This window comes from Amia ocellicauda, chromosome 6 (genome assembly GCF_036373705.1).
Source record: "Amia ocellicauda isolate fAmiCal2 chromosome 6, fAmiCal2.hap1, whole genome shotgun sequence".
Lineage (NCBI taxonomy): Eukaryota > Metazoa > Chordata > Actinopteri > Amiiformes > Amiidae > Amia > Amia ocellicauda.
Genome location: NC_089855.1, coordinates 30,688,904 through 30,707,655, shown reverse-complemented (window position 1 = coordinate 30,707,655; position 18,752 = coordinate 30,688,904). Strand labels below are relative to the sequence as shown.

The window sequence follows — 18,752 nt, the reverse complement described above, 5'->3', positions numbered from 1 at the left end:
AGGGACAGGATGGGCCACTGAAGAGAGTTAATTACCTGTTGCTGAGGCTGAGAGAGAAGTGGCTTACTAGCCGAGAGACTGATGAGGACTGGACTTGTTTCTTTCAACTGTTTAGTTTTAGTTTTAGGGTTTAAGTGATTTTAAGGTGATTTTAGGTAGGTTTAGCATATTTCCTTTGTTTTGTGTGTGACTGAAATTAAAAAAAAAACATTCTTACCTGCATTTCTCTTGTCTGTGGTGGTTGTTCGAGACCCTGGTCTGACTCTGAGTGGGGAGCTGTAGAGGGTGGTGTGAGGTTCCCCTCATTAATATATCAGGTTGGCGTAGTCAGGGCATAGGAGTCCTCTATCACCCGTGACATAATTTGTTCCACAATTTGCAGAAGCTGAATTTACACTGCTTCTACATCTCCGTGTTTGTGACCTGCACAATTCAGTTTCCCTCCCTCACGGTTTTCTTCAGCTTGTGTTAAGTCGGCAGTGTGTGTTGTGCACTGCCACTATAAAGCAACTGCATTACATTGTCCAGCTGAGTCTGTTATATAAACACTCTTATTTCAATAAAAAGATTTACTGTGTAACAGGTTAGGAATAGGTTTCTATTAATTGTGATGAATGCAGGGAAGTCTGAAATTAAGAAACCTCTTCATACCTGTGTCTGTAACCCCTTATGGACTTAATGACTTCCTAAAGCATTGTGACAATATAGCAATAGGACAACAAAGACAAAACTGTGCAGCTGCTGCTTTCATGACTACACAGTTTTGCTCCTAGTTGTTTAATGCTACAAAAAGTATGTGTCTCCATGTTGCTATGTTGTGTGCCTTCAGTGCTACAGCTTCAGGACACAAGTCTATTTTAAAGTGCTGGAGTCATGAAACACCATGACATGTTATTGTATGTGACTTGTAATAGGGAAGAAAAAGTGAGCCCAATGTTTATACAGTTAACAATATATTCTACATATTATACAAAGCTGAGAAGTGTTAATTAATACAAAAGCTAAATACTCATTGTTCCCACACACCCTTGAGACCTCGCACTGCAGTGCCCTGTACAGCAGCTGTTTTAAAGGGTGGGAATCACGAGGCTGCAGGTGTGGTTAAAGTAAAGTGTTACTGACAGGTTTGTTCATTCAATGTGTAAGTTTGTTTTATAGTAATTTGGAATAACAGTAAAAGATTAGTTGAAGGGCCGTACAACTTGTATAAACAACAACTGGCAATCAGGTGAGACTTTGTCACCAACTGTCCTGGAGGCTGAAAACCCAACCCAACGATGGCAACACAGGAGTTCTGCATTTAATGATTGAAGAAATGTGGCAGGATGTCTCTATTTTGTCTACATACTGTATATTCGAAGATGGAAATTCATAATTGTATCATTCTATCATTCTATCACAATAAAGCCCAGCCCTAGATAATCTTATTTCTGTTTTTAATCTGTTTAAGTGTTTCTAAATGTTACTTTTCCCCCCAATTTTTTTGTTTGGATTTTTTTTTCCAAACATTATAGAAAAGCATATCACAATTGTAGTATTGAATACCATGTAAATTCCGTAAATTGTTGATCAATGATAACATGTTTAAGGTCTATGTCATGTAGCAGGTTGTATAAAATAGATTTTGAAACAGTTTTTTGTCAATTTCATGGTTATGTTTTACTTTTCTTGGGAAATCCAGTTTTTACAGCTTGAAACAAAGTCTATAGACTACAATTACTATTGTACAGTATCTTATTTACTGCAGTTATTCATCTGATTTCAGTGTATTTTATTTATTCATTTTATAGATAAATGAATGCCTTAAAATGTACTGGCCACTAGCTTAACTTCACTGGCAGTCCATAGGCTGATGTTCAGTTATTAATATGACAGTCTTCTGTATGAACTGTTTCACACTGTGAAGAGATTCAACACATATTTACTTAATGCTGGTACAGTATGACTTAACCATACATGTACATGAATAAAGCTACAAAACATCACATTCACTGATAAAAGTGAGAAGTTCATAACTTAGGTTTTATTTTATGAGTACATTTGCGTTCTCTTCATATATGACTTAAACCACTGACTGATGAAAAAACAGAAAATAAATAGTATCCTGATATTACATTGAATGTCTAAGGCAGGGGTTCCCAAAGTGCTGTCCGGGGGCCAAATGTGGCCCTCAAGGATGTTTGTTGCGGCCCTCCAAAGTCAACCTTCAACCCACTCCTCTTCTGAACCTTTACTATATTGTTACAGTTTCTGAACATTTTGTTACAAATTGCACATGTAATTTGGGGGGAAATAATAAAACAACAGTTAAAGTTCATAAATGTTCCCTAACATAAATGTATAGGAAATAAAAAGGTATGATTTGGGACATATTTCATTTTCTCCAGTGGTTCATTTTCTACTGCGCCCATCCCATGCAACCTCTGGAAATTGGCCCACCATCACCAGACATTGGGAACCCCTTGTCTAAGGACAGAGAAAGCACATCTGATCCATTAAAAGAGTACACATTTACCAAACAATTGTTGTTTTGTAAGATTTAAGTATAGCTGTTGAAAATCACTTTTATGTATTCATGATTACATTGCACAATACCCCTGTTGCCATATCATAAAAAACATTTTGCGACTCATGGGCAACAGGCTTAACACCAGCCCAGTTTTCCTTCTGTGCTATTCCATTAAAAATATTACAGAGACTTTTCATTCCCCTCTTCAACCAGGTACTTGAGACGAGCCTGCACCTCCTCAGCCAGCCTCTTATCAGCTTCCTCCCAGCTGGGCTGCCAATCTGTCATTGAAATAAGCAGCATGTATGAAAACACATCCACATACACACATTCAAACCTAGTTGGCTCGTTCGGGTTGATCGTACCCCTGTTTGAATAACCTTGACAACATTAACACACATTCCGTGTAGCGGGAACAGTCAGACCACCCACATTCAGACAGCAGAGCTGAAGCGCATTCAATTTGCACTGTAATTCAGCAGCTACCTCATGGTTTTCTCATGCTCACCATTTGCTTTGGCTGATGTGTATCATTGATTTCTGTCACTCTCCATCCTTTACCATGATTTGACTTTGCTTGCCTACCTACACGTTCTTGTGGTTTGACAAAGGCTACAGTCAAATTTAATGGTGGCTAACAACTCTCACTGATAGGGTCATGGTTTTGTTTAAAGCCAAGGAAGCCCTGGTCACAGTAGGATACCATATCACTCTGATTTAATTCATGTCTGGGCTGTATGACTCAAACACAACTTTTGACATTGATGTGAGTTCAGTCTGATAGAGGGCGGCCCAGTGGCAGAGTGCTTAGCACTTTTGCCACATGGCTTGAAATCCAAGTTCCATTCCAGCTTCGGGTAACTGCTTGTTTGAAATTTGCAAGTTCTCCCGGTGGCCACATAGGGTTTTGCCAGATGCTCCAGTTTCCTCCCAAAGGCATGGTTATTGAAAATGGAGGGATGGAATGGATGTATGCTTGAATGTGGAGAGAAGGCAGCTAGGTCTAATAGTTACCTGAGGGGGAGCATTCCAAGGTGGCTGAGAAAGTGACCTTTGCCCCAAATTGTTCTTGCGTGTCTTCGTACCGGGGCCGCTCCAACCCTCTCTGATCAAACCACTCCTGGACCATGTTCCTGTAGCTGTTGCTTGTATCTGAAATGGGTAAAAAAACAAATTCCAAATGACAAAACAGCCACATATATAGGGAGACCATATACACCCAAGCACATCTCTTGTATTCTCATTCAGACTTGGCACTGATCCTCACATTAATAAGGTAAAACAAATGTAAAGCTGTGCAACGGTAAAACACTCTTAACCAGTAAATAGTTAAGAAGAATGTACTAGGCAGTAATACAAAACTTGGGTTAAGTCCATGGTGACACAAACTACTATCTCAAGCAGTGAGATATATTAACTCTACCTCTTTATGATGAAGAGGAGGAGTTACAATGAAGCACTTCACTATCACTCCAGATGGCCGTTAGAGGTAAAGGTCAAGATAGAATTACCATTTTGTGGAGAGTAGGTTAGTATTTCCTCCCATCTAGAGACACCCACCTAACTCTGCCCTCTCTCCCAGCAGTCCGAGCATGCGTGCGCTGATGGCGTTGCGTGTTGACTTCTTGGATACATTTGCCCTCCCCTTGCTCTCCAGGGAGAAGGTGTTGAAGTGCAGCTCAGCGGAGGCTTTGTGCAGGGTGGAGGTGGGAAGGAACGTGGGCTGCTTCTGCTGCGCCCCCTGCAACAGCGTAGTGATCCTCCCCACTGCGTCATCCCCATCTGCCACTTTGGCAACCAGATCCCAGTCGAAAAGGTGGGCAAGCTGGGCCAGGGCTTTCTTGGAAGCCTCATGTTTGGCCGAATCCTCACAAGGTCCTGGGGAACAAAGACAGAGTTCACACAATCATGTACAGGTTCCCTGTGAAACACATGGCTGAATGTCAGTCTGAAACCCCCCAGTGGTCAACCATGACGCTACAATTAATCTGATTCAACGAACACTTCAGCAAATAACGTATGTAAGCAGATACTATCTTGTACAAAAACAATGAAGGACAATTATGGCAGCTATCCCAATGAAAGATCAAGCTCAGTCACAGTACACAATCTCTGCAGCATCTGGCAAACTGTATGGGGTTGTACTGTCCGTTTTTTACACACTTTAGTCTGAAAAAAGGGCAGCTAAATCTTCCCAAACTGTTTCTGTATAAAGATGGTATAAAAATCAATATATTGCATAATTGCATATCTACATGGTCTTGTACCATCTCCAGACTGATTTAAGAAAAGAGATATCCAATCCATCAATTCTTTTTCCCCATTTTTCTGCAGTAGACAGATGAGAACAGCAAGTTGGAGTCAGGAGCTGCAATGATCCTCGAGGGGCCTGATCCCTACCTTTCCCAGCACTCGTCAGAGTATAGCAGGCCACGCCCAGATGGCAAAAAAACATCTTCCCTGCGGTCTCGGAGAACTCTTCAGTGGGGAGGCTGTACGAAAGCTGCTTCAAATGCTCTTTCACAATCATTGTAGCCTTGGTTTCTTCTGAGAGATGAAAAGGAAAAGAAATACAATACATTTGAATTCTGTGTTTGAGGATGAACATTTTACACAACCCAATTCTAGGACTGTGTTGTCAAGGCGTGAAAGATGCCTCATGATATCACTGGGCTGCATGTATGGCCACTGGCATTGGGCATACATATTGGCTAAACTGGATCATTTCAGAATGAATAAATCATGACATTTAACTTTGCTAATAACAGAAATATAAGGGTTGAGTTTGAGTTTGAAACTGGAGTGCATTTTTAATGAGACATTTTCTGAGGTTCATCTTTTGCTTGCAAGGGATCTGTAAAATTGACAAGAATGTGACTGTTTGGATGGAACTGAGGTAGTCCCCTATGTTTAATCTCAGGATTTGACCCAGTGGTATTTTAATTCCTAATTCTGTCCCTCTAATACTTATTAACATTACACAAACAGCTGAACATTACAAACAAGCCAAGGGGAAAAAGAAAGCAAATAGCCCAACCTGCTTCGCAGAGACCCAGGCCCTGGCCAAGCTTCAGGTAGGACTTGCGGATAGCTTCCTTCTTTGAGCCACTGGCTTCCTGTGCTGTGACTAGAAGGCCTGCTAGGGGGACACTCACTGTGTACTCAAACATCTTCTCCACACTCACATGACTGTTCACCTGGGGTGGACGCAGACCCAACACCTCAAGAAGCTTCTGAAGCTCTGTTACAAAAATAGGAAGGTAGAAACAATAATTTCTGACATTCACTTCTGCAAAAATGCCAGTCTTCACACTGAGCACTGGCACACAATGCTGCAAACAATGTAAGCCAGTTGTATCAGGGCTGACCATTTTGGTTTCCCAGATGTCCGACTGCAGAAAACTGGAGAAAACTGGTTTTCTGTACATTAAAGTAACACTTGACATTATCAGAAGAAATACACAGCTTTATAAAATGTACATCTTGGGCAATCCATGAAGAATATAGATTGAAGCATGATGATTTATACAACAGATACAAGTTATGGAATGTCACTTTCTTTTGTTAGAAGACCTGTGAGCAAACGTAGCGTCAATAAGGATTCAAGTCAAAAGGTTCACAGTCAAAGGTCAGGTTGTAAGAGTGTACTGGCACTGCGCAAACACTGCAACAATTGTATTGTATAATTTAACTCACCTTCAACAACTGAGAAAGTGAAATAATGCAGAGAATCGCACCTAGATCAACCTTCAGTCTTGCCATTGATTAGTGTCATTCAGAACTAAATACAGCTCTGGATAAAATTAAGAGACCACTGCAAAATTATCATTCTCTGGTTTCACTATTTATAGGTATGTGTTTGGGTAAAATGAACATTTTTGTTTTATTCTATAAACTACTGACAACATTTCTCCCAAATTCCAAATACAAATATTGTCATTTAGAGCATTTATTTGCAGAAAATGACAACTGGTCAAAATTACAAAAAAGATGCAGTGTTGTCAGACCTTGAATAATGCAAAGAAAATAAGTTAATATTCATTTTTAAACACAATACTAATGTTTAACTTAGGAAGGGTTCAGAAATCAATATTTGGTGAAATAACCCTGATTTTCAATCACAGCTTTCATGAGTCTTGGCGTGCTCTCCACCAGTCTTTCACATTGATGTTGGGTGACTTTATGCCACTTCTGGTGCAAAAATTCAAGCAGCTCGGCTTTGTTTGATGGCTTGTGACCATCCATCTTCTGCTGCTTGACTTTGTTTTTATGAACCGCCGTCTTTGAAATTTGAAGGATGGAAGCAACCCGACGCTCACTGTATCCCTCTGCCAGTAAAGCCAGAATTGAACCCTTCTTTTCTCATTCAAAACTTTCCTTTTCAACTCTTTTGGCATAGTCAATAGTTATTTTTTGATTCCAATTACTTTTCAGGTACTACTAGCACTGTTTTTGCCATCCAGCTGGTCCTATTGCAAGAGGATAGTGATAACCACAGCAGTGTTTTTTTATACTTTTCCTCATTAAATAACTAATTCAGTAGAATGAGGTGTGCCTGTGTTTGAATTCAACAGACACTGGAATGGAATGGCTGCCATACATATAGAGATGCTGATTTAAGAAAACATTTCAGTGGTCTCTTAATTTTTTCCAGTGCTGTATATATGGCCATGCAAAGTACACATGTGCAGCCAGAAGTCACCAGTTGGAAATGTATATTCTTCAAGTCCTTAACTCTTGACAGTTGTAGTTTTGCCATCAACCCCAACATATGTATCCCACTTATCTCAATACTGCAGTTTAACTAACATTAAGGACTGCATTTGAACACTATTTTCAAATATTTTAATAGTACTTTCAGACCGGTCATCAATAGTTTCAGTATAGGGGAAATGGAATGCAGTCACCAAACTGTTCACAGTAGAACTATATTTCTTTGCCTCAGTTACATTAACAGTTCCTCCATAGCACTGTTAGAGTAATATCCTACAGTATATTCTAAATACTTGGTTAATGTTGTACTTTTGAAAAAGAATGTATTGTTATTTAAAGCTTTAAAGTGAAGTTTTTTAACCAGTTTTAACCTGATTACTGTTCTGTTCTTACCTCAGAATACACAAATTGGCTTTGGGGAGTGCCTATTCAAACCACAGACCTGTTTTGTGACTTGGCTTATTATGCACTTGACAGGAAGTGTGTCAGAGAGAATCGTTCCTGGGAATAATAAGTGTATAAAGTACATTCTGTTTTTTGTATCCTGTGTTTGCAGGGGCAACTGAATCACTTGAACTGCATGTTAACATGAAGCTCAAAAGGGGGCTTGTAAGTGCTGTACCTGGAGACTCGATTCTGGGCATTTTGTTGTGAGGAGGCAGTTCGCTGGGCTGGGCAATCTGTGTTGCAATGGGAACATAATCCAGGGCTGACTCTGGCTGACTCACATCTCCTCCCGCCCTGCTGTTCTCTGAGGCTGCGGCGAGAGCAGGAGACACTGGAAAGAAAATCTAATTTATATCTCAAAGAGCCTCAAGCCATTTCCTGTAGCCCTGCACATTACATTTTGTTCCTACACACGCAATATGGACAAATGGAAATTAACTGCACAACAATTTGAACTTCAACGTTATTTAGAATCAGTTTTATTGCAGCTCCAAGGGAATCTTTGCTTGCCCTGGGTGCCCAGTGATCATGCAACGCAAAAGAGCATCTTTCCAAACTGTACCTTGGCAGCCTGGTACAGGGGTGGCAGCGCAATGCTCAGAGACTTGCTGGTACACAGGTATCTGCTGCCCCTGTTTCATTAGCAGCTCCTGAAGCCTCCCCTTATAGTTGCCATCCATACAAACAGGGTCCCACTCAAGGACCCCTGCCAGCCTACACAGAGCTTCTTTAGCTGCTCCCTGTTCTGCCTGTTGCTTTTTGGAGGCACCCTCTAAAATACAGAATACAATTTTAGAATGTACCAATAAACATCACATCACTTTAAACAAATCTTCAGTAGTTCAGCATAACCTTTGAAGTGCAGGAAAGCAAAGTGAATTAATGGCAAAACATGGTGTAGTAACTCCTGACACAAGTCGGGGGCAAAGCAATACAGTACGCACCGTAAAAGCCTCTTCTAAAACTGCCAAATTAGCAAATCGCTATGGTTTACTTTCTGCTTTTCATCACAAACTAACAAAAGGAAGGGAGGGGAAACCACACCACACTTTTACAAACCCTCACTCCAGGCTACTCACCTTGATTGTGAAATGTAAAGTCTCCAGAGATGTCCAGCTTGCAAGTAAAGCTGCCATCTACAGGGCCTTCACACATTTCCTCAGGGAGCTGCCAATCAGCCTTAGTGAAGAATTCATGTACTACCTTCTTGGCACTGGTACAAGAAGCAGCTGAGAGAAAAAAAGAAAGAAAATCTAGTACTTCCTCAGGCACAGAATCTAATTTAGTCCCCAAAATCAAGAGAATGTAAAGGGAAGAAAAAATGATCTCAATCTGAAATGGAATACAAGCATGGGCCCGAAAAGGTAGGAGGTTTTACTTAGACACACAGACATACTGACGTTTTGTCAAACTACACTTGTATAGCATAAGCCAAGCATTATGAAAAATATAATAGAAATATGCTGATACATCTATATACAATACTATGATCACAAAATCTGCAGTAGGGAAAAAACGGCAAACAAACACAGATGACAATAGGCATTGTTCGGCTTTAACATCCATTCGGTCAATGAGATGTTGGCATAATATTTGCCTTTCTCTGGGAAGTGAGAATGTTCCAATAATCAAGAATGAGCACCACAGAAAAACATGTTGTGAATTGTAGAACAGTTGGTAATTCCTGTAGGTACCTGAGGTGGGGTCTGCCAGACCAAAGGCCACTGACAGCTTCTTGTACGCTCCCTTGACTGCCTGCTCCTTCTTGCTGTGGGTCTCGTAGGGATCGAACACTTTCTTCAGACTCACCGTTGCTCTTACAAAGAATAGCCTGCTTGCTGTTTTAAAACAAAAATGACAATATATACCACTGATTAGAATATTGCTATATTTATGTATGGAAAACAGCTACAGTCACATGATTTCTCATTCTGATTTTTTCTGGTGCTACTATTTAGTTACTCCTGCTTTATTGTGGCACAGCATTGTCTTTGTTAATGCTCATTAATGAGGGGGTTGGCTGTTGTGTAATAGCTGTTAATTCCACCTGTTAAACAGACAACACTGTTAAGCTGAACTCAGTCAGAGCCAGTGGCACAATACTAAGGAGCTGCTAAATAGTTCTCCACCATTCAGTCTACCAGCTCCATTCTCCACATAATGGGCCTGGTGTTTAAAAGCATTCAGATACACTAGGATACTGCTGTTTTAGCCTGAGAGGATGAGTTACAATAGTTGTGATGCTGACTGGCTTGTAGACACCCTAGACCATGCCACAGACCCACAAGGGTACTAGAGTGCTAGATTTTACTGGAATCTGAAAAGCACAAAGGACACTGAACCGTTGGGGGTAGTTTCCAGAAGTCCTTTAAGAACCTATAAGTGATTTAAAGGTCAGTCAACAAACCAGAGGACATGGCGGGCGGCTGGCTCACAGGTTGGGTCACTGGCTCCTCCTTCAGCTTCTGCTGCAGAGAATCAATGTGTGAGCGCTGAGGGGATGCTGCACTGGGCAGTACAGGAGCTGCTCAGGGAAACCCAGGAAAACAACACTGCAACAATCCTATAGTATGTTACTTTAGCCCACAAGCACCAAAGTCCAGATGAGGGCAATCCTAATCACTCACCGTCACTTTGACCTCTGATTGGCCGTTGCCTCAGTATCCCTGAATAAGCTTGCATTGTTTAAAATACTGCAACCATCCCCCAAGTACAACAGCACTTCTCCTAAAATAAGGAGGACACAATCTGAGCGGCCATTTTCCTTCTTACCCCAGTGCACTGTGCTTCATTCAAACACACAGTACTTCTACTATCACAGAGACCATGCAGGATACTGACAGCCAACAGAGAAGCAATTGGCTGAGATGGTGCTGCTGCTCACCAATGGCAGTTGTGTCTCCAGGTGTGCCCGAGTCCTTGGGTAGCCCATTATAAGAGGGCTTGTCCATGCCATTCCTCTCCAGCAGTTCTTGTAGTGTACCTTTGTAGTTGTCCTCTGTGGCACAATCCCAGCCTAGGACCCCTGCAAGCTGGGTGAGGGCAACTTTAGCTGCCTGTTGCTCAGCCAACTTCTTTTTGGTAGCAGCATCTTAACATATTTGTGGAAAATAAATTTAAAAAGGAGAGAAACAGCGAGACAACTGGTTAATGGGTCACATCTTTGAATCTCTCTGTAGACTTGGAAATTTCAAAACACTGAATGTGGGTCTTCAGGACCAGGATCAAATTTCTTAACGGATTGTGTTGAATTATACATTCTATGTTCCAATAATCTTTACCAACCTTGGCATTGAAAGGTGAAAGGTCCAAAGATTTTTAGCTTGCAGTTAATCTTTCCATCAGGGCTTGTCTGGAGTATTTCTTCCGGTTGTGTGAAACCAGCCTGAGTGAAATATTCCTGGACTTTCTGCTTAAAGGATCCCCCTGAAAAATAACATTTCAACCTGTAATACTATTTTATTTAATTGTTATCCTGGCATATGTGGCATATTTACCTGCAGCAGAGACTTCCAGGCCGAACATGACAGCTAATTTCTTGTAAATTGCCTCCACCGCATTCCCTTGCCCACAATCCTCCTCTGAGAGAGTAACCTCTGTGTTCAGAACCACAGTCACACTGCTGAAGAACACCGGGGCTGTGGGGGAACAGTGCTAACAGGATTACCGTGTGCTTGACTGCTTTCAAGAAAAATCAAACCACGACACATCTGCAATTCTTCACTATCTGGCAATATCTGATTTGTGCGCAAGGAATCCAATTATATAATCAAACAACAATTACCAGTTATACCAAGCTGACATTTATTTTTATTTTTACATGAAACATAAACTAATTAATAAAATATCACTCAATCTTCAAATTATGAGTTCATGTAGGCAACCGAACCAACTTTCTGTTGGATTTTGTAACATGAGAGACTTGCTCCTTCCTTATATCTTTACCGAACTGTATTTTTGCACTTCGTATTGCACTTATGTTGTAAGTTGCCCTGGATAAGGGTGTCTGCCAAGAAATAAAACTAATAATAATAAAAATAATATATATATAAAATAGGTTAGCTAAAGGTAGCTTGTCAGGAACTACTTTCTGAATATAGCAAATTCATTAAACTTGTCATGCTAATAAATTCTTCATTTCACTCTATTGCAATTTGTCGAGATGAATCTGGAAACATTCTCTGAAGACACAATCTCAGAGCTTAACAGGAACTCTGTACCTGTGGTGGAAGATGTGGTCTCTGATTGGACAAGGTCCATGGGTGTGGGTCCCGATGATTGGTCCTCGGGGCAGGGCTGCTGAGGGAGAGATTCGAGCGCCAGCCTGGCCACCTCCTGATGAGCAGACTTGGTTTTTGAGTGGACTAGCACCCCGGTGAACCTCTGTCCATTCACCACTACTACGCCCTTGAAACCTGGCAGAGATAGTACACATCAGGGATGCCTTCTCCACCCTTCTCTTCCTGCCTGTTCTAACTCAAAGCTTCAAGCACACTTCCAACCGGAGAAGGCAGTCTGGCTCTTCATCACACCACATAAGGCCATGGACACCATTGTTGTATCTGTGACCCACCTCCTCTAGTCAAATAAGCATATCATATTTGCTGAAGGGTAAAGCTGCAACAGGCTAGCATCCCTTAGGTGTACATGGGACTTTCAACTTTAATCATAGTGGATTGTTTAAAATACAACTGTTAGAAACAAAGAGCCATGGAACTGAATAAGTGAAATTGTGCACAGGGTGTCTGACAGAAAACAACTGAAGCTCTGTTTTAATTGTTTAATTTCAGGGGACTATCTGATCTGAAATTCTCCATTATGTGAATAAATCATTCATAACGACATTTGTTAGAAATAGTAGTCACCTTTTGGTTCCCGGATTTCGTGAAAAATGGGAGTGGGCCACCTATTCTTCTGTGCCAGTTCTAAAAGATGGTTCTTGAACCGGACTGTTTCAGCACTGTATTGGGTTTCTGCAAGACAAGAGAGCAGCAGGACATGGAAACTGTCAGCTAAGTAATCAAGGTGAAATTTTACAGCTGGGCAATATTAACCCAGCATCCAATAAAGGGATCAAAGAATTGTTTCCATCAATACAACCAGGTATGTGCATGGTAGAGGTCTTCACGGGTCCAAAAATATGTGCCCGAACCCGAAGAGACCCGGAAATGTGCTACCCGGACCCGACCTGGAGCTGTCTATTATTTGAAAGTTTGGACCCGGACCCGTGCAGAACCGAGAAATGCCGAAAATGTTCTTCCCGGACCCGACTCGGACCCAACTTTAATTTTAAATCTGGACCTGGACCCGGCTGGGACACACAGACCCGACTGAACCCGATCGACACAGATCCCACAGCTAATCGCTATTAACAAGTTAATTCACAAGTTGTGAAAATAAAACTTTGTGTCTTACCTATAATAACAATGCTGGTTCAGTGCCACGGCTTCTGACGTTGCATTACTAATGTGCTGTCATTGTGCTCTGAGACGCGTCTGCCATAGATTTAGATACAAAGCGAACGAATTCCAACCACGATATCTATAAAATCGCGCCGACACCCACAATGCACTTCGGTTTACGTCATCTGTCAATCACCGATAATAAGTCAGAATAAGTTCTGCCTTCTAAATTAAAGATCCAATTGTCAATTGGTAAAGTCATCGTGTCACTCGGGTATTACACACAATGTTAAACAGACCCGGGACCCGAAGTACAAGAATGGGACCCGACCCGGACCCGGCTGACCGTTTAAAATATGGACCCCGAACGCATACGGGTCCCGGGTCGTGTCCTGGGTCCTCGGGTTCAGGTAGACCCGTGAAGACCTCTAGTGCATGGTAATCTGAGCCTGCTATTCTACTGTTTATATATACATATATTTTAAATTTAACAAAACCATAAATGGAACTCAGAACAAAATAACATTAAAATGTCAGAAGGCCCCTATTTTCAATTTCTGACACTGAGTTGAAATGCTCAGAAAACAACAGATTTTACTCTCTGCAAATAGAAATTTAATTTGAAGCTTTGCATCTGTGCTTGAAGCAACACAGACAAAAAACTAAAAACAAAAAAATGTATTTCTGACCACCTGCTGACCACCAGTTTGAACATACCATCTCAGACTCCAAGAAGAATGATGACATGAATATCTTCTTGTCACCTTTACAGTTTCCTGCTAAACTGACGTCCATAAAAACAGTCATACAGATCATAGAAACCTGAGGGGGGCTCAAATGTAGACTGATATAACCTATGCAGTGTAATTCTTGTGTTCCCCTCAGCGGGGAGACTGATTTCCAAAGCCACTGACCCACCGTCTGTCTTTTTCTCCAGGCTATCCAATTTGACGGCCAGGATGCTCAGCTGCTGGTCGTGCTGCTCCACCTTCTTCTCAATAAAGTCCAGTTTGGCCACCTGAGGTCTCAGCTGCTCCAGCAGGTCCTTGTTCTGATCCAAGAAGGCCTTCATCGCACACAACTCCTCATGGCTCTGCGCAATACACACAGACACAAACACGGTTGTTAGAGTTGCAGGTAAAGACAGATGGACAGACAGAAAGATACATTTACACAGAGGATACAAAAACAAGGTCACAGCTCCACCTGAGGGACAGAAAAAGTGGTACTCAACCCTGGTCCTGGGCTCAGTCTGTCCTGCTGATATGTGATCAAACTGAGCACTCAATGGCCTAAATGAACCATTCATTGAATGGAATTGGGCATTGATTAAATCATATAGGGCCCTCGAATTCTCCCAAAATTTTTGTAAGATGAGCAATAAAAGTCACATTAAGCAAATTATTAGTTTAATTAAGATTTCAATTAAGTAATTGAGAGCTTAGCTGGAGCACAAACCAGCAAGACAGAGTTGAGAACCACTAAGATAGACAGATAGATAGACAGAAAGACAAACAGATGCACCTGATTTCATTGCCGACAGGTCTAAAGGCAATGAAATAAACATAAAACATGCAGTGCCTAATGCCTCACGGGATTGTTTTTCAGTCTCCCAGCTAAGACTATCACACTGTAAAAGTGATGGACTTACTGCAAGCAGATCTCCATCTTCCTCAAGACGAGAAGCCAGGAATTCAATCTTCTCTTTCAGGACCTGCTGCTCCAGGTCCTGGACCTTCTGTGCATTCAGTAAAGTATGAAGGAATTCTGGACCACAGACATTGCCTTCTGAACGAATACCAGAGCTCAGTTCCAACTCCCCGAAGACAATGTTGAATTCCATTTCCTGCAGCTGGGGACAGGGAGAGAAAATGGTTGAAAAACAATGCTGGGAAAATATGAAGAAACTGGCGACCAATATATTTCCAAGATATTTCAATAACCTATGCTCTGGATTTTATTCTCTTTGCATGTTCATCTTTCAAATTAAACTGAAAAAAAAATCTCCATGCTTCTGGCCTCTTCCCACAAACCAAGCTGCCCAATTAAATTTCCTGTAAAGCCTTGGGGTTCAACTACAAGCTCTCTCTGATGGGATGATGGGATTGGTTGGCAGCCTTATCCACAGCTAGAAAACAGGCTTTAAACAGCAGGTCTCACCTCCTTAATCTCCTTCTCCACCATGGCCAGCTCAGGAAGCTGCACGTGGGCCTGCAGCTGCTGAATCAGCTCCAAGATCTTGTTCTGATGTTCCAGCATGTCCTCGGTCGGCACCTTCATGTCGACAGAGTGCATCATCTGGTTTCTCACATTGGTGACCTTCAGAAACAAAAAGCATGATTAAGCAGGTAGCTGACCTGGGTATGCCTAGCTTCCAGTCCTATACTGGAACCATAGGTGCAATTCCTTATCTCCGATCAATCAGAATTTAACACTATCAATGCTCCAAAACAAAAAAAGGACCCCTTGCTACTCATGTTTGCGACATGTAAATCTGCTATTCGCATTTTCTACTGTATTACTTGTAAATATCATAATCAAACAGTCTTGGGCGTCGGTTGGTTCTGCTGGGAGCCAATGGGACTGCATGTTGGAACAGTGCAACCTCTTGGGTATTCATTGGTCACTACTGTTCCGATACTATTATTATTGTTGATAACTTATTATGTATTTTATACTAAGTCATTAATCTACTGCAACTCGAATTCAATAAAGAACAGTACAGTGTATATATGCAAAGGTAATGTGATATTGAGAGTAGATACCTGTCAGTAATCATATTACTGTGAAATGGGCTATGCTGCTGAACTGTGGCCTGCCAATGCATTTGCACATCTGGGAGCCAATCAGAAATGATATGTTGCCAAAATATAAATAAATAAATAAATAAATAAAAAGACTGGGGCAATCGCACTTACTCATGAGTACAGTGCATCCGGAAAGTATTCACAGCACTTCACTTTTTCCACATTTTGTTATGTTACAGCCTTATTCCAAAATTGATTAAATTCATTATTTTCCTCAAAATTCTATAAACAATACCCCATAATGACAACATGAAAGAAGTATGTTTGAAATCTTTGCAAATTTATTAAAAATGAAAAACAAAAAAAGCACATGTACATAAGTATTCACAGCCTTTGCCATGACACTCAAAATTGAGCTCAGGTGCATCCTGTTTCCACTGATCATCCTTGAGATGTTTCTACTTGATTGGAGTCCACCTGTGGTAAATTCAGTTCATTGGATATGATTTGGAAAGGCACACACCTGTCTATATACGGTCCCACAGTTAACAGTGCATGTCAGAGCACAAACCAAGCCATGAAGTCCAAGGAATTGTCTGTAGACCGCCGAGACAGGAGTGTATCGAGGCACAGATCTGGGGAAGGGTACAGCAAAAATTCTGCAGCATTGAAAGTCCCAATGAGCACAGTGGCCTCCATCATCCATAAATGGAAGAAGTTTGGAACCACCAGGACTCTTCCTAGAGCTTGCCGCCTGGCCAAACTGAGCGATCGGGGGAGAAGGGCCTTAGTTAGGGAGGTGACCAAGAACCCGATGGTCACTCTGACAGAGCTCCAGCGTGTGTCTGTGGAGAGAGGAGAACCTTCCAGAAGAACAACCTTCTCTGCAGTACTCCACCAATCAGGCCTGTATGGTAGAGTGGGCAGACGGAAGCCACTCCTCAGTAAAAGGCACATGACAGCCCGCCTGGAGTTTGCCAAAAGGCACCTGAAGGACTCTCAGACCATGAGAAACAAATTCTCTGGTCTGATGAAACAAAGATTGAACTCATGTCTGGAGGAAACCAGGCACCACTCATCACCTGGCCAATATCAACCCTACAGTGAAGCATGGTGGTGGCAGCATCATGCTGTGGGGATGTTTTTCAGTGGCAGGAACTGGGAGACTAGTCAGGATCGAGGGAAAGATGAATGCAGCAAAGTACAGAGACATCCTTGTTGAAAACCTGCTCCAGAGAGCTCTGGACCTCAGACTGGGGCGAAGGTTCATCTTCCAACAGGACAATGACCCTAAGCACACAGCCAAGATAACAAAGGAGTGGCTACAGGACAACTCTGTGAATGTCCTTGAGTGGCCCAGCCAGAGCCCAGACTTGAACCCGATTGAACATCTCTGGAGAGATCTGAAAATGGCTGTGCACCGATGCTCCCCATCCAACCTGATGGAGCTTGAGAAGTCCTGCAAAGAAGAATGGGAGAAACTGCCCAAACATAGGTGTGCCAAGCTTGTAGCATCATACTCAAAAAGACTTGAGGCTGTAATTGGTGCCAAAGGTGCTTCAACAAAGTATGGCGCAAAGGCTGTGAATACTTATGCACATGTGCTTTTTTGTTTTTCATTTTTAATACATTTTGCAAAGATTTCAAACAAACTTCTTTCACGTTGTCATTATGGGGTATTGTTTGTAGAATTTTGAGGAAAATAATGAATTTAATCCATTTTGGAATAAGGCTGTAACATAACAAATTGTGGAAAAAGTGAAGCGCTGTGAATACTTTCCGGATGCACTGTATAGGTTCAAATTATTGGGTAAATTATTTTTACTACACTTTGGCAGGAGACACAAGTGAGGAGTCACAAAGAAAGGGACAGGCAGTGAATACAGAGGGAGAGAGATAATAAAGAGTAGAAGAGGACAGAGAGAGAAATGAACAGAAAAATTGTAATGTTGAAGGCAGGGAGACAAGAAGAGATGAGAAACAGGGAGAAGGTTATGGAGAGCAGAGAGATACAGAGTCTGAGAGAAAGAGCACAGGAGACACGAAAGGAAAAGGCTCAGAGAGACCACACAAGCAGAGCAATACTGGAGTAGACCAGGCTGAGATGAGAGGTGATAGAGCTGATGTCAGTCAAAGAGACACATTTCTACACGAATTTGATCCAGCCCAGTTTAAAAATAAGACACTAACAGATGGTGTATTGTCAACAATGAACACTCATATAGATTAGCCTCTTCTGTATTTCCATACTGTTGTGTGGATCATTCATTGCAACATTAAACCTACATTAAACACTTATAGAAGCCCGTGGATCCGGAGAGCAGAGCCGGACAGGCACTCTGGACATGTCTGCACAAGTGCGATCATTTCCCCGGTTAAGATATGGCAGAAGCAGGAAAATACTCTGAGATGGATATTTAGGAGGCGTCACACTACTGTGTTATTGTATATTTTTATATAGGCAAAACAATCACCATTCGGCAGCGCAACGCTGATTATATTATTCACAAATTTAGCAGCCTATTGTTGTGTTCTGTATAACGATAGGTTATTATCATAACCCCGGTTCCCTGAAAAAGAAAGACAGCCATTACCGAATGGGAAGAGCCTTCTGACCTGCCAATCATTGAAAACATGTACCAAAGCTGCCCAATAGGGGCCCTGCTGTCAGGAGAGACCCGTCCCCAGCATCTGTGAAAAGTCTCCTCCTGACGCAGCTCCCTGCCATTTCTTCATCAGGAAGGTTGTCTGGCCGAGCGACCCCTGAAGAGTAATGGCTGTCTTTCTTTTTCAGGGAACCAGGGTTATGATAATAACCTATCGTTCCCTTTCAAATCGAAAGACAGCCATTACCGCATGGAAAGACTATACCAGAGCTGTCGCGAGTCTTGACACCTGACTAAGTCTAAACCCACAATGACAAGGACAGCAGAG

General features: G+C 41.8%; 1 protein-coding gene across 2 annotated transcripts in view; it reads right to left on the bottom strand.

Moving 5' to 3' along the window:
* Positions 1–2,004: 2,004 nt before the first annotated feature.
* Positions 2,005–18,752, bottom strand: part of LOC136751338 (uncharacterized) — a 24,760-nt gene continuing 8,012 nt past the window's right edge. Inside the window, exons 4-21 of one of the 2 annotated variants that reach the window (XM_066706873.1) lie at positions 15,232–15,390; positions 14,723–14,923; positions 13,990–14,164; positions 12,535–12,642; positions 11,890–12,084; positions 11,167–11,307; positions 10,955–11,095; positions 10,554–10,760; positions 10,077–10,193; positions 9,364–9,507; positions 8,749–8,898; positions 8,232–8,441; positions 7,845–8,000; positions 5,547–5,750; positions 4,910–5,056; positions 4,070–4,387; positions 3,524–3,661; positions 2,005–2,790 (exon numbers count right to left, since the gene is read on the bottom strand). In XM_066706873.1, coding sequence (XP_066562970.1) covers positions 2,690–2,790; positions 3,524–3,661; positions 4,070–4,387; positions 4,910–5,056; positions 5,547–5,750; positions 7,845–8,000; positions 8,232–8,441; positions 8,749–8,898; positions 9,364–9,507; positions 10,077–10,193; positions 10,554–10,760; positions 10,955–11,095; positions 11,167–11,307; positions 11,890–12,084; positions 12,535–12,642; positions 13,990–14,164; positions 14,723–14,923; positions 15,232–15,390 — 3,012 coding nt within the window. In that variant the 3' untranslated portion in view covers positions 2,005–2,689. The remainder of the gene's footprint in view (positions 2,791–3,523; positions 3,662–4,069; positions 4,388–4,909; positions 5,057–5,546; positions 5,751–7,844; positions 8,001–8,231; positions 8,442–8,748; positions 8,899–9,363; positions 9,508–10,076; positions 10,194–10,553; positions 10,761–10,954; positions 11,096–11,166; positions 11,308–11,889; positions 12,085–12,534; positions 12,643–13,989; positions 14,165–14,722; positions 14,924–15,231; positions 15,391–18,752) is intronic. The other variant, XM_066706874.1, reaches the window with a different exon arrangement.